This window comes from Hippocampus guttulatus, chromosome 15, assembly GCF_054856545.1.
Source record: "Hippocampus guttulatus isolate MCC_2025c chromosome 15, RoL_Hgut_1.0, whole genome shotgun sequence".
Taxonomy (NCBI): Eukaryota; Metazoa; Chordata; class Actinopteri; order Syngnathiformes; family Syngnathidae; genus Hippocampus; species Hippocampus guttulatus.
The window spans coordinates 8,274,407-8,300,813 of record NC_141275.1 but is presented as its reverse complement, the minus strand read 5'-3'; the positions used below and the strand labels follow the sequence as shown (position 1 = coordinate 8,300,813).

Genomic DNA, 26,407 nt, shown 5'->3' with positions numbered 1-26,407 from the left:
AAAAGATGCTGGATACACAGACCGCTTTTTCTTTTGACGCTGGTCGTATAACTTGGGCCTCAGCGGGCTACAAAGTATACGCACATTTGATTACACTGATTTTGGAGTGTTGCGGGATCGGCTGAAAAAGGCACTTTATACTTGAACAGCACCTGGTGGGAAATAAAGAACACGTGTAAGGAACTGAGAGCAGGTCCCAAGCATGCGGTACAGACATTTTTTTTCTTCCCCTTGTTGTTTCAAGTTATAAAAGCAGGTGCTTATAATTGATGAATAGAAGCAAGGGTAGCTGACTTAATTCCGCAAATATAACAAAATGCAAAAGGACAATTTGTCATTTGACGGTCCAGTGGAGAAAGTGGACATTTTGTGTCTGCTCTCAGCGCCCCCCTTCCTCCCCCCGGCAAGGTCATGTGATCCACGAGCACCTTCTTCTGTGCAGTATGAGTGTGCAAAAATCCATCCCTCCCCCTTCTTATCGGTCAATGTTTCTCATTTTACTGACACGTAGCGAGACTCTTGATTGATTCCTCGCCGAAATGACTCCCCGAGGCGGCAAGGTGAAACGCAAGGTGTTTTTGTTTTGCTGCTGTTGAGGCTTTAAAGTTTGGTCTAAAACAAGATGAGGACCAGCAAGTAGATTAGGACACCCAGATAAATGTGCTTCACTGGAATGTCCAATCGATATTTGGATGACCCAGATGCAACCTGGAGAGGGTGAGTCGCCCTCTGTTGCTGGGTTGGTGACTTTCCTATGCAGTAAACGGCCACGCTATGATGTCAAGCGCATTTTTTATCCTCTGTAAATTTCCTGTTCATTGGGGAATTTTTTAAAATCCATGTGATTCCCACCCAAAGAGGTTTGCGATTGCCTGCGGATGACGCAAGATGATGTACCTTTTCTTCTGTTAGAGACAGCCACGGCATGACTAATTGAATAGCTTCCCCTCAATTTTTCAGCAAATAAACGCTTGGACCACCACGCCACCCACTCATAAAAAAAAACTAATATTGCAAGTAGGCAAATGCCAGCAAATGCTTCACTTGATATTAAAATCTGCAGTTAGGAAGGCAAGAAAAGCATGTCGTATTGTCATATGATGAGCCTCATTTTATTCTTTTCCATGGATGAAAACAGTACCTGCATGTACGGAACGGTCTTCACATGCAATACAAAAATATGAGTTTTTATAACATAAAATTTAAAAAAAAAAAAACAAACAAACATGTATTGGCCAATTTTTTTTAAAAAAAATGTACAGTCTTTATACATGACAAAAATATAAATATATATACATCTGCATTGGCGGAAGTGGGCCGTATTGCAAAAAAATTAGTTGATGCCTTTTACATAGAAAATGTTTGTACAAATGTTCGATCGTCATAAACTGCTGTACATTAAATAATGTATTTACAGCACTTACCAACGGATTTGTAACAATACACAAATTAACCCAGCATGTTCCAGTCACACACATACAAACACAATGCAAGCACAACTGCAAAAAACACACACGCGCGCGCGCACACACACACACACACACACACACAGAGGAGGCAATGTTTAAGGAAGATAGGACACTTTTGCACCAGGTTCCATTAATTTTGTTTCCTTTCCTCATGAAGTCCCTCCCCAGCTGTTTGAAATAACTAATCTTCTTATAAGGTGCACTTGACAGCTTAAAAAAAAAGAAATCCAGCATGTATTCCTTTCCCTGGGAGGATGTTGAATGAATAAGAGGGGGAGGGATATGCAATTAAATGCTCAAGAAATCAATGGGCGAGTGTTGCGGGGTCACCAAATTAGCACAGAACAAAGAAGCGAATGTTTTCTTTTGAAAACAAATGCCACAAAACACTGCAATGGTAGGTTCACCAAATTACAAAAAAATTAAATAAATACTGTAAATCAAAAAGGACCTTTTGCAAAACATGCAATCACTGTTCAAAATGGAGCTTAATGAACTGAGAGGCTTTGGGCACAACACACAAGCGAGATCGGTTAAGGGGTTCGTGGTGCATTTAATGTCCTGCAAAGTGTGTGTGCGTGCGCGAATCATGTGGTAACAACCAAAGCCTCAGATTAACCCAAAGGAAGGGGAGGAGAAAAAGTGTGCTACACATCAGTCCACTGATGCTCTCTTTTCAAACAAGACGAAGACAAGTGTGTGTGTGTGTGTGTGTGTAAAAGTAGAGTGTATTCGAGGCAATGCTTTGAACAATCCTGTGGGCGTTAAGGATTCGGGAGCATGCAAGGCAGACCCAGGCTTTGTGTTGCATTGCTTATGTTTGCCGCTACAACCTGGAGGCCGACAGGAGACAGAAGAGACAAAAGAGAGCAAAGGAAGAGGCGGTCATTAATTGACGGTTAGTCAATCGGTTAAAAGCACAGATTGGGAAGATTCAAAGAGAAGCAGGGCAGTAAACACACACTTATAGATTAGGATGAATGAATTAGTCCATCTCCAAATGATTTCTTTGCTGTGGTTTTCGCTTACAGGAAAGTGAAAGTGAATGACGCAGAAGAAAAGAAGGACACATTTTCATATAGTGCTGTTGAATGTGAGCTGCGGCAACAGGTTGTCCTAAAAAAAAAAAAGCGTAAATACTGTTATGAAAAGCACAAAATGAGTGATGCATGTGAAAATTTGAATTAAAAGGATAAGGAATTACTTCTGTAAAAATAATTGTAAATTGTAATGAAAACAGGTTGGTTATGATGCATGGCTGTAAGCGTGTAAAAAAAACAAACAAACAAAAAAAACGGGTATACCCCACCCTTTGCAAATTACTATGGTGCCTTGAGATACAAGTGATCCACCATATTCGTAGTTCAGGAGAGAAGTCGTCGATTGGCCAATTTTCTGCTTAGACTTGCGAGCGCCAATTTATGAAACAAGCGCTACCTGTGGCAGGAAACTCAGTACAACCTGCTTCATATTTGGCAGTTCCACAGATATAAGTTTAAAGAAGGAAGAAAAAAAAAGAGGTTTCGAGATATTAATTGGCACTCTCAGATGAAGATTAATGACAAACTAAACACAAAGAGACTTTAAAAACAACCACATTATAGCTTCCACTACTTAAATACAAAATACAGTACAATGGCAAACGCCAGAGACACACATGCTAATAATTAGAATCTGTATGGCAGTGTTGTTACGCTGAAAATGGATACCGAAACTAAAATAAAGCAGCAACACATGCCGACATGTAATAATAGTCACAGGCTTATAAAAGTTATGCTCTGCAAAGAACATCTAATATTACTGGCATACTGAAAAGCCAAGAGAGGAGCTGAGTCGACAGTCCATCTGTATGCTTGTCTTATACTGCACCCAAGGCACACACAGGCACTAAAGAAGAATGCCTTTTAAAATGGTTTGATTCTATTTAAATTTTATTTCATCATGTCATTACTGTATGTTTTTCGTCACATATAATAAAAAATGCTTTTTTTTTTTATTAAAAACACACAAAAATCTTGGGGTTGGAATGGATCAATGGGATTTCCATTGGTTTTCATGGGGAAAGCTGATTTGAGATGTGAATGTTTTGAGTTTTGACAATAGTCAAGGAATGAATTAAACTCGGATCTCAAGGCACCATTTATATATATATATATATAAAAGTGTGTGTGTGTGAACACACACACATGCTTATACTTATTACAGTGCATTATTTTTCATAATCCAAAAGCAAATGTATGGTGAAAACAGCTGGTTGGAAAATAAACAATTGCATGTTTGCAATGTAAAGAACAAAAGTGTACACAAAAATGTTTTTTTTTGTGTGTGCTCATTAAGTGCATGACTGCTTTTGCAGAATCCTATCAAAGCCTGGCGAGAACGAGGCTGGAAAGAAAAATGTAGAATATCCACACTAAAAAAAGTACTTTTTGTGCATTCATTTTCATGCAATACCCTACTAAATTCTGGTGGAAACAGGTTGGGACAGGCTGTACATTTAAACCCCCAAATTATTCATACACCGACCACATTTTGAGTGAAAGCATTTTTTTTTTTTTTAAAGATCTAAATAATTAATAGACAAATTCCACGCAGGAAGGCCGGAATCCAGAATGTAACACAGAATCTCAGAGGTATGAGGCAGGCAAGCTAAACATTGCGACACATTGCAACTTGCTGTTTACTAAATGCACTTTAGAATGTATATTATTCCTATTCCCAACAATTTGGAGAAAACCTTAATACCATTCTAAATGACCCTCGGGCATCATTTGTGGGACATACATAAAAAATGCTTTGAAATGTAAACAAATAAAAAATTGAAGGTAGCTTTTTTTTTTAAACACGATTTATTTAAAATGTTCTATCAGAAAATAGTAAATTCGCCATGAAAAAAAAAAATCCCTTTAACTCCAAATGTGGCCAGAATATGATTATGGATTTATTTTCTCTGAAGAATCTCTGTAAATTGTCAAAACAACATCACTGGCATATAAATCATCATTCAATTTAAGGAGCTTCTCTTTCACATAAACTGCAAGGATATTTTTGTGACTGAGTCAATGCAGCAAAGAAACCGTTTCCCTCCCCGACGTCCCTTACGGTCCGGAGCGTTCATCTGGCCCGCTGACTCGTGGGATACCTACTCTGCTGACTTCCAGAAGTGTCCCGGGTGAGACAGCCTGCGGTTGAGTTTGGGCAGCTTCTCCAACATGTCAGCCAGCTGCGTGAAAGGGGGCCGCTCCCGCAGGTCGTAAGCCCAGCAGGCCGAGAGGATCTCCTGTAGCCAGAGAAGACTCTTTAGGTCAGAACACCGGACAATCCCCGAATCCGCTTGCGCGTCTGACAACTCGAACTCACCGTGACCTCCTTCCCCAGGCTGATCTCTGACAGGATCTTTTTTATACCTTCTCCACTGCCCACCTGCCAGATGGTTGCTTCCACGGGCTGGTTGGTGATTGGCCAGTCCCTTACTTGGAGCTCGTACCAAATGGTGCTTTGAAAAGAAATGGGGGAGGAACCAATGCATGATTACTCTTTCATGTCTGGGACAGGCGGTCCCATATCGGTGCACCGAACGACGTCTTACCCAAAGGCGTACACATCTGCCGCGGTGGAGAAAGGAAGTCGGTCCTCGTTGTTCCCCGGACTCATCTTACGCACTATTTCCGGTGCGAGGTAACAAATCCAGCCATGTGGAAGTTTGAGTTGATTCTCCCGCCTGAAACAATTTATGAAACAAAAAAGTTGATTTGAATTCAAGACATTATCTTATTGCAGGCAAAGAGGACCGGAAGTCATTACGTCATGGCACAAAACAGCAGGACTGGAACAACAAGAGAACTGGGCACAAACAGCACCTTAAGACAAATGCACAACGACTGATGCGGCTCAACTACTACGACTCAACTTACCTGCCTTCCTGAACGACACCAGAAATCCCAAAAAGGCCAAAGTCTGTGATCACGACCTTGTTGGTATCATGAAAGACGTTCTTGGACTTCAAGTCTTTGTGGACAATGCCTTTAGCGTGCAGATATCCCATTCCCTATATTGGGAGACGGTTCATTATGTTTCATCATAACATTGTTTATTACACGCTATGAAGAACTGGCTTACAGCTCAGTTTATTAAGTATTTATATCGAAGACCGCTTATGGAGCAATTAAAACTGAAATGAACCAACAAGAAACTACCTTGACAATCTCCTGGGCGATTTGTCTGGTCTTGTTGATATCCAAAGTGTTTTTGCTATCTCGCACAACTGAATAGAGCGTCCTCCCTTTACAGAAACTGTGAACAGAATAAAGAAGGATTGCGTTTAGTTATTTGAGTGGTGCGGTGTTGGTTGGATTTATGCAGCATGGTTCAAGTGACAACTGGGATATGCGTAAATGGGGTGGGGGGCTGGAGTCGGTGTCAGATCAGAATCAGGCCTCTTGCAAATGTGGATAAATATCCAACAAGTATTTGTCACGTGCCAATATGACTGCAGTGTACAGTAAACAAAACGATGTCAATGTGAGCTAACGATCGATAACGTGTCGTATAATTATCACATGTCAAATCAGATTTGGAAAACTTGGACCTGCAGTGTAAATCCAGCCTGGTGTGGTTTGATTCTGTGGAAGTTCTCACCTAGTGATGATAGCTAAGTGAGGTGGGGCCATGCAAGCCCCCATGAAGAGCACCACATTCTCATGTCTGGTCTGCCTGTAGTTCATCACCTCCTTTTTAAAGAGCTTCAGGTGGTCCTGATTGTTTCCGTCAATCTCAAGAAGTCGGATCGCCACCTCGCCGTGCCACCGACCTTTATGCACCTTGCCCCAGCGGCCCTGGTTAAAAAAACAAAACAAAACAAAAAAAAAACATCTGAAGGTATTCAAACTCAAATTCCTCCATTGTACAGATGTACTTACTGAGCGCAATGAACTTGAGTCTGTTTTTGCTTCCTTACCTTCCCTATGAGTTCTCCAAGGTCCAGTTGCTCAAAAGGAATGTCCCATTCCTGCAGATAGACGCTGGTCTGGCTGGCTTTGCGCGAGATGGGGACCTTCCATTGGTTCCCCCGCGAGCAGGGAAGATCGTCCAACTTGTCGCTTTCGCACTCGCCGTCAGAGCCCATGTTCATCCGGATCTCCTCGCCATCCTCCTCGTCCTCCCCTTCATCGCAAATCTCCTCCTCTTCCTCCTCATTGTCCTCATCCAATTCAGGGTCTTCATCTTCGACCTCAATGTCATCTTCTCCTTCCTGGAAAGGGGACCACAACTTGCTCTTTAAATGAATTCAACTCAAAAGTGTAGAGTCATTTTGATCAGGGTTTACAAACGTTTGGTTTTTGGGCTCACTTTGGGTCTTAGTTATTTTATTATTGGGTCTCCCCCAGGAATCAGCAGAGAATCTGAATTGGGCATAATGCCCTGCAGTGTGACATCTGGCTGCCGGGATGAAAATTACATGGAAATGTCATATTCTGCACCACACCCTCAATTGTGCAAACTGGTTTCAATTGCGAGGAGGGCTTTGAAATCTGCGGCAACTTCCGTAATCGCGGAATCAGGGATTCCTGTGGGGACTAAATAAATTATGTGTGCTTATTAATTGATCAGGACATAGGCACAGAATTACTCGGCAAAAGGGTTTTGGATTTATATTTCTTTTCAATCACGTTTGTTGTGTTTTAATGTCAATACATTTTAATAAATGTGAGTCCTTGCCAAACCATCATTAAAATGTCAGCATTTTGTGTATTTTCTGACAATCCGGTCATACCTCCTCATCTTCATCTTCATCTTCGACCAGATCAGCATGTATGTCCTCTACTGACTGCACAATTTCACCGCTGTAAACCAATAACAAAATCCAATGAAAAGTATTCTCACCATTCTAACATGAGAGAGGAAAAAAAAAATCAACTTCTCGAATTAGAGTTAGGAATTCAGGAACAAAATGAATCAAGTCTTACACTGTATCTTGGAGGATATCAGTATGTAAAGTGGCAGGGCCGGAGACGTCTGCGAAGGAAAACAATAGTCAAAAATATTCCCCTCAGTCATTTATTTGTACGACGAAAACAGAAATGGAAGAGTACGTGCAAGTTCCCATCATCACCACCAGATAGCGGTAAAACATCATATGTACGGAATAGAGGCGCTAGTGCACATGAGTATGACACTGTGAAACCCGTTCAACGACATGCAGCAGAGATAGCAGCTGCAGGGCATCGCGGATTTTGCACAGGGAAATGATGGGAAGGTGACAATGCAGTATGACATGTTGGGACTCACCGGGGAAGATAAACTGTTGTCTATGCTGAAAGTAGCAGGCAGCTTTTGTTAAAACAATCAAATAAATCAAGTCGGAAAAGCCAGCAAGCATGGCAAAGGGGGGGAGAGAGAGAGAGACTCATGATTAGAGGTTATTTTTCATTTTTAGAAAGAATTTTTAAAACGCACAACCATTATCGGTTTTCAGTGTTAACTCCAGAGAGGGAAGTAAAAAAAGAGGGTTCTTTCTCTTATTAATTCATAGACCGTATTGGAAGTCATGCTGGCATATGCATTTGGACTTTTTGTCTCATCATTAGGGCCTGTGTTTTACCTGGGAAGTTGAAGCGGCTGTCCCGATGGCCTTTGGGCGAGGGGTTGGGTGGCGGCGTGGCACTCGGAGGGTTACTCTGCTGGAAGGGCGCCGGGGAGGAGGGCGTAGATGAGGTCGTAGAGGACGGATTACTGCTGGAGTCGAGCTGGTTCAGGGCGGGAGGATGATCCTGCTGACACAAGCCACTCCGTTTAGAAATCAGCCTAACGTCACACTCACAGGACAATTTATTAGGTACACCTGCACAATCTAATGTGTATATCGAGAGCTGCAGTAGGCATCTTGTTGTTAAATTGTAATATTAAAAATACAGTTCGGTAATCCAAGTCAAAGCAAAGTACAATCACAGTAATAAACAGGCTGTATTATTAAATCGATACGGCTCAGAGTATGAATCTGCACTCATCATTTTTTCTAAAAGTATAATTTTTCTGGATCTGAGATTGTGTAGGTATGCCAAATGTGTGCAGGTACACAACTGTACAGGTGAGTCAAAGCATTTTCAATATACAAGAAAAGTTCATCTTTTCAGTCGCTCAATTCTCAAAAAATTGAGCGACTGAGGGGAAACAATAAATCGAATATTCACTCTCTAATGGGCACAGAGCAGTGGTAAGTAGACAGACGTCAGATGGCAAGAATCACCTGCATAACTATTTGTCTTTCACACCAAAGCAAACAAACCTGGAACATCCAGACGTAGAGGACATCTGCGCCAGTGTGTTCTGAATTTTCACACATACAAACACTTGAGTGCCAGACAAGAGACTCGGGTCTGGCGGTTGGATGCTTCACCAATCGGGAGAGTGAAGTGAGATTCATGGCTGTTTCAAAGCATCAGACATTTTACCTTTTTGGTAATGGCCTTTGGTAGTGTACCAAACTGTGGCGCTTCGGGAGGACGGTCCACTGGGTTGTTTATATCTGATGGCACAGACTCGGTCCTCCGGATTTTGGCAACTAGAACAGGAGACATTACAATTCTTTTGCGTCTCGTCGTCTGTTAGCCGCAGGAGAATACACAAATTAATCTTACTTGGAAGAAAAGAAATTCTGCAGGATGGCGCCTCCTTTGTGCACTTGTTGTGGCACTTTAATCTGCACGCAAATAAGAAACAGACCAGAAGAAAACTAGGTATCACATCATATTTCCTAATTAACTCATTCAGTACCAGCCAATTCTGGACCAAGTCTGAAAAGACGTTTAAAAACGTCTTTGGGAGTGAATGAGTTCATATGAAAGGGCTCAACTCACCGACAGTGTTTACACTTAACTCCAAACATCATGTTCTTCTGACACACCTGACACGTCTGGGAGAGCCAGGATTTGGTGGAGAACCTACAGAAAAAGAACACATTCAATTCTATTAACCAAGGCATCCTGTGGGGTGACGATACTTAATGGGAGATAAAACACAGCGTTCTATTGATTCATATATATATATTTTTTTTTAAAGGCACCTGTGTGTGACTGCAAGGCCGATGTCCCTCCTCACAGCTTGCGGAGAGCTGCGGTGAACTGGTTTGTGATCTAGATATCACGGGAAAGCAAGAAGCGGAAGAACATGACATGCAGTTACGAGATGACAATTTGCCACTAAAACAGAAGTCTGTGCAATTCATCAATATTCAATTACAGTTCCATGACAATTTACAGGCGTATACCATGTAAACTCCAATGCACTATAAATTCTGTTTTGTTCAAAAGGAATTCACGTAATTTTGTCTTTCAGAGAATGTGATTTGTCTTGATATTGTGTTTAAAAATGTTCTCATTTTGTACCCCAAACATTTTCTTTTTCCATGACTGAGCAGCCCTACTAAAACATGCTCAAAGAAAATGTAGCCAAAATTCTGCCCAATGATGATGATTGAAACTGTAACATTTATTTTGTGAACGCAAACACTTTGTTTTTCTTCTTTCTTCTTTCCACCCACAATCTTGCTGCTGTAAACTGTAAATTTCCCCCAGTGTGGGACAAATAGAGGTTATCTTATCTTATCTTATGATATGATCAAAAGCTGTCGTTTGCAGTAGCATACGTAAGACCATATACCGTGAGGCGGTCTTATAATACCTGCTGAATGAGTAAGACAGAAACACACTAATACGCAAAACTCACTTTTGATTACGCTATGCTCTTCCAACAGGGTTGGTGTACCAGGAAGGGTGTAAGGCGCAGTGGTTGCAGCTGGGGACACCCCTGGGGTTCGTACAGGAACCGCGGGGTAGCGAGAAGGCGTGTCTTCATGGCCATTCCCGTTGATTTGCATATTCAAGAGAATTTTGTTCTTTTTGACACATCTGAAAGCAGGGGAAAACCAGGTTAAAATATCTTACCTATCAAGAATAGGAGGGTGTTAGGTTTCAATTGGAGTCATCCCCTTGAGTTTGAGACAGAACGTGCACCGCATGGCTTCAAGCGTTTGACGCAGATTATGTAAACGGGATTTGAGGGAGGCACGTTTGAGTGGCTAAACAGGACCGGCACGGGACAGGCAGGGTGACAACCCCGGCCAGCCAGACAAAAGCCTCAAGGACGCAATTCTCCACACACGCCGACATGTGAGCAACCAACAGCGGGCAAAAACGGTAAAAATATTCGGACATTGGAACTGAGACCCTTTTCGCACAGATTGCTAACGAGATCGTGCGAATGCGTGTTGAATCAGTCGGTCGTGTTTTTAATCAGCCTTGGAAACAGTTTAGCCTCCCGATGCACAGACATGATGTGATGGATAAACATGGCGCTAGTTTGTGCCTGTGCATCCCCCATCGAAATAGAGCAAGATTGTGCATGTATGTCTGTGTGTGTGTTTGACTTGCCACCTCTGAGCATTAGTCCGAGGAAATACTTCCTCTTTGGACATGACTCATAATCTCTGGGAATCTGAGCGGATTAGCCCCGGCAAAACATTCCCAGTAAGAGTGTGTATGATAGAGGGAATAGAAGTGTACTGAAAGGCAAACTGACATAAAAACAGGACAGATGCTTTTGTTGTCAGTGTAATGTAGTTGGTATACATACAGTAGATATGGTGGACCTAAAAAGTCTACACACCCCTGTTCAAATACAAAGTTTTATGTGATATTAAAAAAAAAAGAGAGAGGAAGAAATAAAGTCCTTAATAATTTATTTCCGCCATTAATGTGATTTATAAAATGTTCAATTCGGTAGGGCAGACAAAAAAACTGCAGAAATAATGTGGCTGTCCTAACTGCGGATGTGTTTGTGTCCGGAATTAACAAATCACATTGAAATTCGTGTTAAAAGGGAGTCACCACACACCTGCAAGCATCTAAAGTGCCCAAATACGGTTCACCTGTTCGAGTAGGATGTTCCGGAGTGTTAAACTTCAGAACGTACAGCACAAGTCACGGTAAGCAGAAAGCCTCCATTGTGTCGGAGGGATCTCAATGCTTAAAAACATCAGTCAGGAGAACGGTACAAAGGAATGTTGCATGCATGTATGTGGAAACATTTGATTAGGTCATATGAAAGCAACTTGCCAAAATTTCAAAAGGCATGTCTGGCGCCAACACAGCCCTTTTCAGTGCTCATCACTGTTACTATTGATGTGCGTATAGAATGGTGGCAGTAAGAGCTTTGGCGTGTGCTTTACTTTTCTGAAGCTTATCGTTAAAGCTTGTAAACCACACCACGAGGCTTGAAGCAAAACTCACCAAAAGCAACAATCTTCCAACGTGTTCCGAGTACCTACTTGTTGGTGAGTGGGTCTTCGATGCGATTGCCCAACTGCGATTCGTGACTTTTGCTGCGTGTGAGGGTGATGTTGGGAAGCAGATGGAGCACTTTGCGGGACGGAGGCGGCGGGGTGCATGGAGGCTTCAGTCGGTGGCGCCGTTTTGACGGTGGCGTTACGGGTGGTGTGGAAGTGTGTCCTTGGAGACGGCTGGAGCGAGCTATGGACATGGGGAATGCGTTGGCGAGGGGGCTTTCGCCGTGTAGGTGTGGAATCTGAGCCTCGGGCGTGGGCACCGCTGACACAGAGCCGGAGCGAGGATGAGGAAAAATAGCGCATGGGGTGGAGGGCGTGGAATGGATGGTGGACGGGCGGGCTAGAGGCGAGGGGCTGTGCGGCCGGAGCGGGTTTCCAAGGCTGGAAACCTGATCTGCAGTCAGGAGAGATCCGCTGTCCCTCCTGGCGGGCTCGGACAACCAAGTTGTGCTGTCTTCTTTCGGTTCACCTCCTGGACCACAGACAAGAGTGGAATAATACGCTCTGCATCCATGGAGGGGACATTAAACATTGCGCAGATGGGAGCAAACATGCATACCGGCTTCAGTTGCACTCTTGAGGCAGGAGAGGGCAGCACTTAGGCGGGCACATTCTTCTGAGGTGAAGCTAAGCCTTCGCAGTGTGTCCCGCACTTGAGTTCCTGCCATCTGCAGTAAGGCATCCAGGGAGAACTTCACTTCCACTGCCTACACAGAAGCAAAACCAAGGAAAGAAAATGAAGATTTTCATCAAAAAAAAACAATAGATAACTTTAAGAAAGCACAACAATGCTCTTTCATATTACTCATAGGTGCCTAGTATTTGGCTAATATGACTTAATAAATTAGAAAAAAAAGCAATACCAGCCTTTTTGCTGCAGTTAACATTTTACTGGAAGGGATAAGTAGTAGGTACCACCTAAATTTGCGCCAGAGAACAGACATATGACCGGATACAAAAATTTCATAATCAGAAGGAAACAAGTGCGAGCTCAGTGAGCTTAGGATGTTATTTTTGGACATGGGAAGTGCGCAATTGCTTATCAGTCAGGTCAAAGCCGTGCTTCGACAGGGCAAACAGTGATCAGAGAGCAAGGGGCAATGTCCTACACACTCAGGTGTCCACTGCGAACAAAGGAAAGTGCACAAGCAGGCAAGAGAGATTTTGGAGTGAAAGTGGTAGGGGGGGGGGAGCAACACCCACCTTCTCAATCATTTGTGAGGTCATACAAGTTATGTGACTGTGAACTGTACATCAAGTCATCAAGGCAATGCCAAACCAGCCAACATAGACATTCTTTGATGGAAAAAAAAATGTCCAATGATTTAATGATTTTATTATGATCAACCATGATTAAAATATATCCATACCTTAAATGGGTGGATATCTATTTTTTTTGTATATTTGTAAAACAAAATGACTCCAGCTTCCTCCCACATTCGGAAAACATGCATAGTTGGTTAACTAAAATGTCACTGGGTGAGAATGTGAGTGTGAATGATTATTGGTCCACATACACTCATTCGTAACCCTGAACAGGGTAAAACTCTAGAAATCGAAAGGATGGATGCCGACGTTCTGCTTTAGGGGAGTACGTGAGATCATATTGGGTGGTTGTTTGACAATAGGCAACAATTTGAAGTTGTCGGTAGTATGTTAAATGACAAGGTTCATTGCACCATCGCGCTGGCGGCTTCTGTCTTTTCGATGACTTTTGCTTACACAGGACAGCACAGGCAAGTGGGCCAGCGCCAGCCTTTCTGTTTCCCAAATACCAATACAGGACGACATGACAGACATGGCCTCGAATCAAGGCCTGGATCCCTGAATAAGGTAAACAAAATAAAATCTCTCCATTGTGTAACTCCAAATGAGCTAAGCTCCAGTTCTCCTCGGGAGAATTGCATAATGTGTGCCTGTGGAACTCAATTAGATCAGGGAAAAGGGCTTTATGAGGCTTGGAAGTAGGATGCGATGCAGTTCTATGCAACACTTAACGTACGGTATGTACAGCATTTAAACATACCTCTGTTTGGTGCTGCCAATCATCAGAACCGTATTTTTTAAAAACAGACTATTATAGAGATATACACTGTTGCACAGTACCTCTTTCTGCATGTTAATGTGACATGTTGCTGCAAATAAGTAATTGAAATATATGTACAGTGTTTTAAAACCAGGAAGGGTTGTGAGAATATGCATGAAGAGAACTGAGCAAGTAAAACGGGAATATTATGCAGTTAATCAAATGTGGCAAAACTGAAAAATGATCATTATAAAGTACGGCGGGTTGTATTAAAGAATAACAAGCAAGCGAAACATCCTCGCTGATCATGTTACAGTGAGGTCACAACACAAAAGCAAACAAGGACAAGAAAAACATACAGTAGCTGACAGTTTGCAGCTGCACAGGAAGGAAAGCAAGCGATGGGAGAAAAAAAATGGAAGTAAAATATGACGAACAAATATGTTGAGGAATGACAGCGACACTGAATTTGCCAGGGAGCGAAGTGAAAATGAATGATGCATTTCGTTCAAGTATGAAAAGTGTAAAAGTAATCAGGCGCGAGTGGAATTCGAGTAAAATAAGATCTTTGTAACAGGATATCTTTCTTTGAAGACTGACTGAACACGTAGCTTTCTTTTGTGTATAATCAACAGGTTTGATTGCTGAAATTCACATTGTGGATAGCGGCAAACAGTTTTTCGTGCCTCAAACATTTTTCTGTGGTGCAAATTCAGTAGTTATGCTAATCTCAAATTAGCACCGTTAGTATAAGTGGGGGCGGCCCCGGTGGGCCAGTGGTTAGCGCGTCGACCCCACAGTGCAGAGGTACCAGGCGGGTTCAGTTCCAGCTCCGGCCTCCCTGTGTGGAGGTTGCATGTTCTCCCCGGGCCTGTGTGGGTTTTCTCCGGGTACTCCGGTTTCCTCCAATATTCCAAAAACATGCATGGCAGGCTGATTGAACACTTAAATTGTCCCTAGGCGTGAGATGGCTGTTCGTCTCTGTGTGCCCTGCGATTGGCTGGCAACCAGTTCAGAGTGTCCCCCGCCTACTGTCCGAAGACAGCTGGGGATAGGCTCCAGCACACCCCGTGACCTTTGTGAGGATAAGCGGATCGGAAAATGGATGGATAGTATAAGTGGTACCAACACTATACGACAACATGTGAATCCAAATTGGGATTGTGGTGCTGTGGGGGTCTGCACATGATGCAACAAGCTAAAACATTCACAGTGATGCTTGCGGTGTCGTGAAAATAGTGCAAAAGTAAATAGGAATGAAAAATAGAACAGAAAAACAGGAAATGGAAAAAAAATGAATGCAAATTCACACATTTTGTTGAGCAACCAGCCACTTGCATCGTGTGAGAATGACACACCTTTTTAATAAATGTAACGCGGACAATATGAGCCTACCTCGATGAGTTCTGGTCGTAAATTGATGGTGCGGAGCCAGTCTCGAAGGCGCGGATAGCTTTCCAGGTTGTCGGGCCTCTCGGTCTCTGGCACTTTGAGCTTGAACTGCAGCTGTTTACAGATGTACTTCACCAGCTTCACCTGCAGGGAGAAATAGAGGACACGACACATGAGGGAAGGGCCGGCCACAGAAGGAGTTGTGGTTCACGGAGCGGGACACAGTCAATACATCCTGTATTAGCTTTTCCATTCTAAACTCCACAAACCTGCTGTAACAACACCACTCGACATACTGTACCTGCAGTGTGTGTCTTTGACCCAATTTCACAGTGCCCCCAGTGTGCAAGACACCTTTTGAATGAATACATTTACGACTATATCTGCACAATTTAATGTGGCTAATGCCCCCCCCCCATTAGCCACATTAAATTGGGGGGGGGGGGGGGTAATGAAGGTTTTTTTTTTTTTTAAAGCACAGTTTTGATACCCTATAAAATGCTTAAATTGTCACATTTCGGAGGATTTAAATTTCGATACATGGGGTAACGATATGATTCGAGAATGGCACATTTTCAAGTGGAACGATTCATTTCAATTAATACGTAACAACATGTAAAAGCTCTCCAAAGGCCAAAGTATTCAAGTTCTTAAGGTCATGTTAAAACAGACTTCAAACACGGAATGAAGGCATGCTTAGATCGCAGAGCGGTCTTGTGAGTGAGTATTGTATGCATTACAATGAACACCACAGTATTGGTTTGCAGGCCAAATTGTGGATCGGATCGCGTGTCCCCCTATCGTGCAGTCTATCTGCATGGGTCCATTACAGCAAGCGGCACCTTCAGATGAGCCGTGCAACACCAACGACCTCTAAACCGACAAAACACACCTCTTGAGTCCCTGAGCATTGAATAGGAGCACACGTCTTTTTCTGTTCATTCAGTTCTCTTCGTGATAGGCAAAGAGTAAAAACTCACACTGGGAAAAGCTGGCCTTGAAATGTAAAAAGAAAAGAAAAAGAAAGACTACCGACGTCGTGGCAGCGCACAAAAAGCATCTTTAGTGGAGGTCAGACACTAAAAAAAAAAAAAAAAACTGATTGTGTCAGCTGTCTGCTGTAGAAGATCAACAAAGATTTCATACTGAATGGAAATGTCTTATGAAGCAAACTTGGAAGAGTTTCCTTTAATACTCAAGAGTTTATTCTACTAATAGCCTCCAATATTGATCGACATTTCTAACTACGGTAAACTATAATCTTTTAATTACACACAAATGAGGGGAAGCTACATTATCACCCCCCTCAACAAATTCTCTAATCGGGCACACCTGCACAATCTAATGCTGTCCAGTATTCGGTACAGTACGATGAGAACCACATCTCGGCGTCAATGCAGCGCAGTTGAACATCCTTGCAAACCATAGTTAACATATAAACATGTTAAATTAACTTACCGCGTGGAATAATTTGACTAAATGAATAATGTTTGGTCGATTGGCAGTCTGATTGGAAATCACAGCATAGCATCGTCGCATGCATGACAACGGGCAACCATGTTAAACTTGCTGCTTAGATTGCTCTTACATCCCCATTTTCTTACACGCTGTCACCGCATATAGATGTTTTTTTTTTTTTTTTACCTACACAAAAAAATAAACTGCAATAATTGTTTCTTGTGATCGGGATGGAAAACAACATCCGTGGGCAAATCACACCTCACTTGAAGTGGCTAACGAGCTAGCCCCGTTTTTTTTGCCTCCCTGTACTCTACTGCGGCCCCGTGACGTCAGGTTACCTAGCAACCTCTCTTCTGAGTTGTCAGCAACATTTCAGTGGGATTTTCCCATGCATGTGAAACACCGAGTGCTGACAAAATGCAACCCCACATATAAATGTCATCAAGTGGCACTGCACAGCAACAGAAGAGCTCGGGCATCTTAACGGAGCATTTGACTCATCTATTATCTTGATAAACAACACAAGTGAGAAGTCCCCCAGTCCCTCATTAATATCAGTGAGATGGCATTTAGGTTGGGTGCACAAGCGTGTCAACAAACCACGATAACAACAGGCCTCCTCCATATTATTTTTGGTGCAGGGTAGCGAAAGCAGCTATTGACGCGTGGCCGGGAGGTGGGGAGACAGATGGCGTCAGAGCCCACCTGTCAGCCGAGTTAAACGGCACCATGGCAACGGTCTAATGCTGTGGAGGGGATGAGTGACAGCCAGCGTGTTAGCCAGGACAGGAGAAGAGAGCAAAGAGAGAGAGTCCCAGCAGCAGCCCGTCTGACACAGCAGACTCGGCCCAGCAGAACCCGCCGCTGCTCCAATTGTTCCTGACGTTTGCTGATACGGGCACACTATGCCACCTGCCAAGGGAAGTGCGACCCTGACGAAAAACTGGGGAACAAAATTCTGTCCAAAGACGATATATTTACAAAGGGAGATCAATGAATTTTCGACGTGCTGTATCCCATTTCTATTTAGCGATGAGTCGAACACAGCTCTCATTAACTCATTCAGTACCAGCCAATTCTGGACCAAGTCTGAAAAGACGTTTAAAAACGTCTTTGGGAGTGAATGAGTTAAAAGGCCAAAGCAATTTGTCATGTGCGATTAACCCTAATCATGAAACACACCTTTATTGATAAGCATCTTCACCATACAGTGGAAACTCTTCAACTGAATGCCTCTGAGGCACGGGCATCAAACACAAAGCCATCAGCCAGATCCCACCAACCATGTCAAGCCTGATATCATTTAATGAATGGCAAATAAGTTAACTAATTTGAAATGGCACTATGTGAATGTGAATATCAGTCTGGAAGAGGGGTCAGGAGGGGGGAGAAGAGCATGATACCAACGCAAAATCCATCGGCATCTTCTCATTCTTCATTCCCTAAAAAAAAAAAAACTATTGACATTGCACTTTCCTAAAGGCGAAAACATGTTTCATTTGAAGTGTGATTTACCAAAAAGCAAGAGCAGTTTATTTTGCATTTTGTTCCCTTACTCTATCCATTGTGAACAGAACCATGAAATTAAACCCAGAGTATGATTTTGGTGCACCATGACACTGCTAGCGATGACACATGACAACCGTTCATTAAGGCTAACCACAACTACAATGTGGCCCACGATAAAAACAAGGCCAAGACATCACCATACCGCCAACAAAGGATTGACGAGTTCTACTTTTACACTTACCGGGATCCCCCCTCCCCCCAAAAAGGGCCAACCACACCAAAATAATGATCTCTTAAATGCGTCAAGAAAAGCAGACTCACACTCTCACCATCAAATCTAAGGCAGATTGCTTTGTTGTTATTACCGGTACTATAAAAAATGTTTAAACTGCCTTTTACAGATTTCTAATCACAAATTATTAGAGGTGTGCGTTTCAGCCATAAACGTCTTTTGCTAAGTCCATTTGCTCACCCGTGACATCGAACATGACAAGCAGTATGGAAAATTGACGTATGGACAACACTGAACCTCTGCGAGCTCATGAAAAACATGCATGACTTTGTATATTTTAAAGAGTGCTTGATGTGATCATCCGAGTGAGTCTTAATTTTTTTTTCTAGTGGCGATTATGTATCAGTCTTCAAGGGAGCAGAAGCACACGTTCCAGCCATCCTAATACAGGGACTGCTTTCAAGGACAGATGGCCCATTTTAGGAGCAACTCATGACGCACAGTTTGGAGCTGAGCTAAGAAAATGTGTCAGGAGATAAAAATAGTGCAGCCAGGGAGGCCAAGATAGGCAGTAGTTGGGTCACATGACCTTTAAGGGGCAAGCACACGCTTGATCGTCTCGGACAATGGCCTGCATGGTGCCCCTCCTTCTCCATCATTGTTATCTCCTGAGGTCGCTGACCTCCTAAGGTTGGACTTCTAGTTTGCACATGCATATCCGAGCAAACATATCAGCAGTCACTGCGAAACAAAGTGATCGTATTATTCGATCTGTGGGAATGTTGAGTTAAATTCACACGTTCGAGAATAGATGGCCTTTTGACGAGCAAATATACGCTTGGAGCAAAGACATACGCCCGCCCGCCCCCTCTTCCCGCCGCAAAATTACAAGACACAACTAATCCTGGGTGGGTTTAAGAATAGATCAAGTTCTGTCTACACGGTTTCCACTGTTTTGCAGGTTCTCGTCACACGCTGCGGCTCAAAACGGAAATAGAGACAGGGTCAGTGCCGCTGCAATCACTAACGTCATGCTTCCTCAGTACACACATGTGAGCCACGTTCTCCTATTGTTTTCTCCTTAGTCACACACAGAAACGCACACACACCGATGGACACACACACACACGGACGCACAAACAACCACATACACAAGTTGTCATGTCATCAGCAGAGGCACTGCCGATTGGCTTTGATTCTCCCCTCCACCCCCCCCCCCCTCCCCCGCCTCTCCTAGTCTCTCTTTGCGCGTCATTTGATTTTCTTATTTAACAACCTACCCTGAAAATGCGGAGGAAGAGAAGATGTCTAAATATAGATGCAGCCAAAACAGCTCACGCTACATGCGCACGGCAAGGGCTCTCTCCCGCACAGAGGGGAGACAAAACACAGTGACGCCACGCTGTTTTGACGATCGCCGCCACGCAACACCACCATTAAAACGAGAAGCTCTTGAATTTCGTTGGTGATCAATACCTAAATGAACAATAATTACCCGTAATGCATTTAAACACAACACGGATCATGAGCAGACCTCTTGCAGGTCCTTGTTGCATGCTCACGAGCCGTGCAGACATTTTGACCTGCTTTAAAAAGAACAGACAGGCTCCAAGGGCAGTGAAAAGTGGATATGAAGGGAGCCAAAATCAGAAATCTATGAAGAGGCACAGTACGAGTAGAACGTAGGCAGCATAAGAGGCAGACAGAGGCCAGACTGAGTGGGATTACCACGCGTAAAGTGAAGTAGCGGTTTGCACTCCATGTGGAGAGGCCGATATCATTATCCTCTCACTGGCAAGGCAGAACAACACACGGTTCAAGTGGAATAATAAAGCTGTCTCAATGAGCACGTCAAGTGAATTGGAGTCACTCTTGATGACACTCCAGTGCAACACTGAAACAAGGCCGCTCCGCACCACCTGTGCGAGAGCTACTTTGACCTCACGGCGTTCACTCAGTGGCATTAAAACTCAAGCAGGGATGCCATCTCCATCCCGACTAATTATTTGCGACTGAACAGTTTGCCGTAGCGAGCTGGACCTTTCTATGCCGGTCCCAAAGTTCAACCTGACACACTCGATCCACCAAATCCATGATGAAAAGAGTAAAGTACATCATCATGGTATGGAAAAGGGTCACACCTTCCAAAAACTTGCAAATGGATGAGACAAAGTATAGTGCTGAAATATAAAGCCAGTGATAAAAAATGTGTTAGGGATGCATTCCCCCCCCCCCCACACATAAATAAATGGACAGCTGCAATATTTAGCAGGTACTGCTCATCCATCTCGTTGGTGTGTGGAAGCGGCAAGCAAATGACAATCTTGCAAACTGAATTTTAATCATCGCGGGACTTGATAAGCAGAGAAATCAAGAAAACAGGGAATGTCCCAAATGTGAAATTCAAAGTTTTTCCACAGACCTTGCCATCCCCTTAAATTAAGGTTGACCATTTTAATCCGTGCCCCGATATGTGTTCGAACAACTCGGTCAGAAATAATATCTTAAAAATCGATCAATTATATTTTGAAGCTAATGTCAAACCTTTAACGCACCCATAACACAAAGAACTGAAATCGCCAGATGACAACTTTTGCACTTGCAGATGCTGCCAATATTAATGAATTTAGCTGTCTTGAGAAGTTAAAAGGCATAATCGCAGTATTTTGGTGACTGCATTTCATTACGTAGAGGAACACGTTAAAAAAGACATCTGGAGGCAATGCTCCAAACTATCTGGCTTTTAGAATGTGAAATCACAAAGAGATCTCAAACAAGAAATGAAAGTGGCAAGAAGCAGTGCCAGTAAAGACAAAGGAAGTTAGAGCGCTGACAGCACCGCCCTGCTAGCGCCAGCCACTTGAAAACACAAATGCCGCAAGACCACCTGAGCACTTGGCTCGGTAGCTGGATGTTACGACCAGCAAATTCATTCATCAGGTCAAACCACAAGGTTCAGATTAATTGTTCAAGAGAGAAACGGGCTGTAGTTCACAATTATGGAAGGAACATCACCTCTATTAATCAATGAGCAATTCGATCTGAAAACCAAGAGTTGCAATCAGCACAGACAGACTTGAAGGATGAGCAATGACTGAATTTGTCTTAAAGAATGATGCATTAATCACGAAGGAATTCAGATACTTACTCCTGAAAAATGCTCCGTTTTGCATTTCGAGTGACGATTTATGAACCAGGGAGAGGACACATTGGATTATTTATTTTTTTTGATTCTTTCAACAAGTGTATATTTTGTCAGCAAGAAATATTTCTTCAGCTAACCTCAGGAGCAGCAATCAACAAAACTATTGGTGGATACCTAACCTCACTATCAACTGCAACTGTCTTGAATGAAAAAACACAAAACAAAACAAAACTCAACATTCAGATTTAAACACAAAATAATCCTTGGCAATCGCCCGAACTGCTTGGCGTGAAAAGCGTTCAGAAACAATACGGGAAGCTTGACCACCCGATTGTCTCGTGAGAGTATCGCAACAAATCGTCGTGGAAGACAGCGTTGCTCAGGAAGTACTCAGCCATATCATATCCGTTTCCAGGGTGACATGCATGCTTGGCCTGCTGAAGGATGGCGACTTCTAGCAGAACATCAACAGGAGCCGGGGATTGGCTTTTTATGGTAGGGGCGGGGGTGCATAACTGTACATGGGAGCATTGACATTGGCTTTAAACATATTCGGAATGCACGGTAAATATCAAACTGATATTAGGGGGAAAAAAAGGATGTAACACTCTTTGCACCAATAAACAAAAAGTGCACCGATAAGAAAAGAACGGCTTTTTGAGTAACACTAGTCTGGTTAGTGTGACTTTAAGTACTGGGCCTCTGCCACATGACTTAGGAGGTCATAGTGCAGAGCTGTACACAACTCTTTATTTTCATATTTTTCCATGAAACTTTATCGCGCGAATTCAGAAGTAGTAGCGAGCCATTTGTTATACGGCTTTCGTTTTCCCAGAGCGGTTGATTTGAACGGTTTTGGTTTCCTTAAACATCACCAAGCGCCCAGAGGATTTAAAAATGTCTTGCACTTGTGCTCTTTTTATTTGGTGGAAAACACGTACATCAAACTTAGTGCTTGCATCACGCACGACAAATAACCGAAGATTCGCCGGGTAAATGAACATTTGGTATGGATTTTAATGTGTATTTATGAATATATATTAGTATTATATTAACGCGGTATTAGTGAGGCAAAAACATGTAGTTTTGCCTCACCGGTTGACTTTTGGCAAGAGGCGGGGTACAGCCTCGACTGGTCTCCAGTCAATCACAAACAGACGAACAACCATTCAAATTCACACCAATGGACAATTTCAGTTTCCAGAGAACATTACAAAGAGTGCATGTTTTTTTTTTTTGGGAATATGGGAGGAGGCCAGAGTACCGGGAGAAAACAGACACAAGCACAGGGAGAAGATGCAAACTGCTGCTAAGCAAACTTCCCCCGTGCTGTTTGTACTGAAATCAATACAAGGACATATTTGTCCAGCTAACTAAAATAAATGTGAAAAAAAAAACCCTGCTTTAAGAAGAACTTCCTGCACATCACTTCGTCTTCCCCTCATCTGGAGCTGTGACATTGTTCTTAACAGTTCTATTTATTGCTATGATAGTAAATATAACTAAATAAATACATAAATAAAAGAGGAGCACACAAACAGATCCCATGGAGGTCTCAGATGGAAGTGACCCTCGAGGAAGGTCACATGGGCCTTACAAAGAAATGCATCATACGGTTGCAAGGAATTCAAGAATTTTCTTATGCTTATAGATGATGAGGACATGAAATAGAATCAAACAATTCTTTCCGACAATGTCAATATATTGAAGGAGTGAAAAATTGTGCAAATAAGGCAATAGCGGGCAGGTTAGAGAGGACCTTTGACAGAGAATGTATGACTGATTTTTTGGGGAAGTTGTGCTAAGGGTATGTGCTGTCGAGGCATTCAAGGGGAAGTCAACCCGAAAAAATTTCTTTACAATATGTTCCCTGAGCCTTCACTAGTCAAAACACGGCATTCTCATTCATATTTTGTTTGTGGAATATGAGTTAAGCAGCAAAATACACCCGTTTTTAGCCATCTCAGGTGGCGGCCATTTTGCCACTTTCTGTCAGCTGAAAATGACCTCACAGTTGTTCAGGGATCGGGTGACGACCAATCACAGCTCACTTATTTTCTGAAGCTGAACCATGAATCATATATATCCCCTATGTATACATATATGTAATAGGTATATACTGCACAAAAGTCTTATGCCACCACTGCCCTTGTTTTTACGCATCTTTTCCAGAGCATTTCAAAACCGGTGCAACATAAAAAATATATTTCAAAACCAAACTACAAGTTTTCCCCTTTGAAGTAATAATACCTCACTGTCCTTTCTGCCATGCCTTCATACACTACTCCTGTGATGATTCTACTGGAATCTTGATGTGGTCTACATCTTTCAAACAGGTCCCCTTGAAGCCCTCCTTAAGGATGTGAAAAAGGAAAAGAGCCTAACAGAGCCAGGTCAGGTGAGACGTGAGCTCGCTCAAGGATGGTGACGTTCTTGACCAAGAACTGTTGGATGCTCAGACTATTGGGTGTGTTGTCATGGTGGAGCAGCCCCAAGTTGTCCTGCCACACCTTTTGCCTCTTCTTGCACACTTAATGACGCAAATGGCACAGGATCTCTTGTTGGGCATGCTGGTTGATTGTCTGGCCCAATTTGAAGGGGGAAAACTCAGTTTGTAGTTGTCTTTCTTTTTTTTGTCACACCAGTCCTGGAGGTTTTTGACACACCTCAGATAAACTAGTAAAGTAGGACAGATAAAATGTGTATGTGTATGCACAACCAACAAAACCACACTTGAAAAAATGTGCTGCTCAATTTCAATTTTGTCACGTGGTTGCACAAAATAAAACCATCCGAATCCAGATAGATGTTTTTTTAAGTCGAAAGTGCATCTACTTTAAGATTATTTTATTTTGTGCAACTGTTTGATGAAATAAAACTGAGTCAATTCAACCAGCATTTTTTTTTTTTGGAAGTGCACTTCCAACTACTCGTCCACTGTTCCTAATCCTCATTTAACCAGGAAGTAGCCTGTTAACGAATTCATATCGGGACAAAAAACAAGACAAAGATGGTGCTTCATGAATTTCTTTCGCTTTCCTGAACAGTTGAGGCCTGACAGACACGTGTGTGTGTGACTGAGTGATGGGTTCTAGTTATTAGGACATTGCTAAAAGAGCAAATGAAATGGCGCACTAACACCTTTGCACAGCAATGTACTGCATATTATAAAAAAATATATATAGCATGTCTGCCTCACAGTTTTGAGGTTCTGGTTTCAAATCTCAACTCTGGCCTTCGTGTTGGGAGTTTGCATGTGCTTGTTTGAGTTCTTGTAGGGTACTCTAGCATCCTCCCACATTCCACATGCATGCATGTCAGGTTAACTGAAGACTATACATTTTCCATAAATGAGAAAGAGAGAAAAATGTACATGCACTCCCAATGTGCTCAAAAATTGGCTGGCAACCAGTCCAGGGTGTACCGCGCCTCTTGCTCAAAGTCATCTATGATAGGTGCTATGCAACGGCTATGCAACCCGAATAAGGGACAAGCACAAACAAACAATGGATGGATGGATGGCCTCCAACCCAAATAAACCCCATAGCAGAATAGATACTTTGTGCACTCTCTACAGTAGTTTAATGAATTAAACTGGTCAGTATATGAGGGAAGGTTGGCGAAAATGAAATCTAACAAGTCTCTTTTATGACTTTATGTCAGCTAAACACTAGTGTGAAACGTGCATTATATGAAAGGGAGTGCACCAGACGAATTTGAACGCCCGAATGCTGCTGATTTTAAGTTAAATTAACAAACATTGTACTCCAAATTGAGGCGTGCATCCATGGCACATAGCAGAAGAAAGCGTGATGTGCAGAGGCCCAGCAAAAAGCAATGTCAAGACATTACAACGCCGCATCCAGATGCATGATAGCTTAGGTTGAGCATCGAATAAAAACAAGAACATGTTGTGCAATTCGTTTTTCTTTTTTGTTACAGTTTGTTCAGCGTGGGGGCCTCTATGAGTCTAGGCTGCAATACAAGCACAGCATGTGCGGTGCATGCAGTTCTATAAATAAGAACAGATTATTCAATATTAAGACGAGATGAATTGTGCTGCGAATTAAACAATGGGGGTTCCTCAGAGGAAAAAGCAAACACGTCACCCCATTTAATCAAACGCAAAAATCAATAACAATAATAACATATTTAAAAATAAAACGACGTCATTTTTGGGGGTGCCTACAAGCCCAAAAGCCTCTGCGATCGACGCGATACGTCTCGGCTTCATGACTCCGCAGTTTGACAAGACTCACGACGGCTGGGACGGCCTTTTGTCACTGCTGAAACATCCAATTTACCTCCAGTGTGCGGATTTCTTGCTGCGTGAGGTCGTTGGACGCGGCGCATTTTGTCCTGAGCCCCTGCAAGCTGGAGATGGAGATATCTATCATGTTCTGGATCAGTTCGCATTGGTGGAGCGCGGCCATGGCTGCGTCGCCCCCACCGCCACCGTCCCTCTCCGGCTTCTCGCCACTCTCTACCATGTTCCCGCCGATAGTAGACACACTATCCATTCCTCGGCATTTGGGCTCGGCTGGGAGGGCTTGAGTCGAAGCGTTACTGGATAAAATCCGACATATGCAGCAGCCCCAGTGAACTATTGTGACAAGAAGCACCTGACCGAGCGACCGTCCCCAGCTTCCGATCCGGAGTCTGATCGAAGGCAATGTATCTCGTTTTCTTTAAATCCAGTGAATATGATCGATGTAAGGAGATTGTTGAAAAGCTCCCTCGATGTGACGTTTAAGTCCGTTGTTTCGCGACAAGAGAGTCTTCTCCCCCCACGCCAACAGACAGTTCTCTGCTAGTGGCTTTCAGCGTCTGT

At 43.0% G+C, this 26,407-nt stretch overlaps 1 protein-coding gene and 1 long non-coding RNA gene across 5 annotated transcripts; one reads left to right on the top strand and one right to left on the bottom strand.

The window, feature by feature from the left end:
• Window positions 1-496: 496 nt before the first annotated feature.
• On the top strand, window positions 497-5,390 carry LOC147193662 (uncharacterized). 2 transcript variants are annotated; one of them, XR_015103066.1, is made up of 4 exons: window positions 497-717; window positions 4,631-4,773; window positions 4,848-5,147; window positions 5,250-5,390. It is a non-coding gene; the product is annotated as an uncharacterized LOC147193662 (long non-coding RNA). The 2 variants fall into 2 exon arrangements; XR_015103065.1 differs by lacking the exon at window positions 497-717 and adding an exon at window positions 2,230-2,367.
• Window positions 1,089-26,407, bottom strand: LOC147193661 (kinase suppressor of Ras 1-like). Of its 3 annotated transcripts, none has more exons than XM_086131054.1 (21): window positions 25,881-26,407; window positions 15,233-15,373; window positions 12,371-12,518; window positions 11,794-12,283; window positions 10,194-10,375; window positions 9,532-9,601; window positions 9,326-9,409; window positions 9,107-9,168; window positions 8,921-9,030; window positions 8,071-8,242; window positions 7,758-7,799; window positions 7,436-7,484; window positions 7,243-7,312; window positions 6,427-6,720; window positions 6,108-6,304; window positions 5,666-5,762; window positions 5,384-5,517; window positions 5,059-5,190; window positions 4,830-4,965; window positions 4,616-4,749; window positions 1,089-2,302 (listed from the first exon to the last, which is right to left on the bottom strand). In XM_086131054.1, exons 1-21 carry the CDS (start codon window positions 26,094-26,096, stop codon window positions 2,296-2,298), a joined length of 2,967 nt encoding a protein of 988 aa, XP_085987180.1. In that variant the 5' UTR covers window positions 26,097-26,407; the 3' UTR covers window positions 1,089-2,295. The 3 variants fall into 3 exon arrangements, with proteins under 3 accessions (XP_085987180.1, XP_085987181.1, XP_085987182.1); XM_086131055.1 differs by having other exon boundaries at window positions 8,071-8,239; XM_086131056.1 differs by having other exon boundaries at window positions 1,089-4,749; window positions 8,071-8,239.

Coding starts and splice junctions, on each gene's coding strand:
- LOC147193661 (XM_086131054.1), bottom strand. CDS start 26,096: ATGGATAGTGTGTCTACTATCGGCGGGAACATGGTAGAGAGTGGCGAG. Junction 9,169..9,325: donor GTTAAGTGTAAACACTGTCG/GTGAGTTGAGCC, acceptor ATTTGCGTGCAG/ATTAAAGTGCCACAACAAGT. Junction 6,305..6,426: donor TTGGAGAACTCATAGGGAAG/GTAAGGAAGCAA, acceptor TTTTTTAACCAG/GGCCGCTGGGGCAAGGTGCA.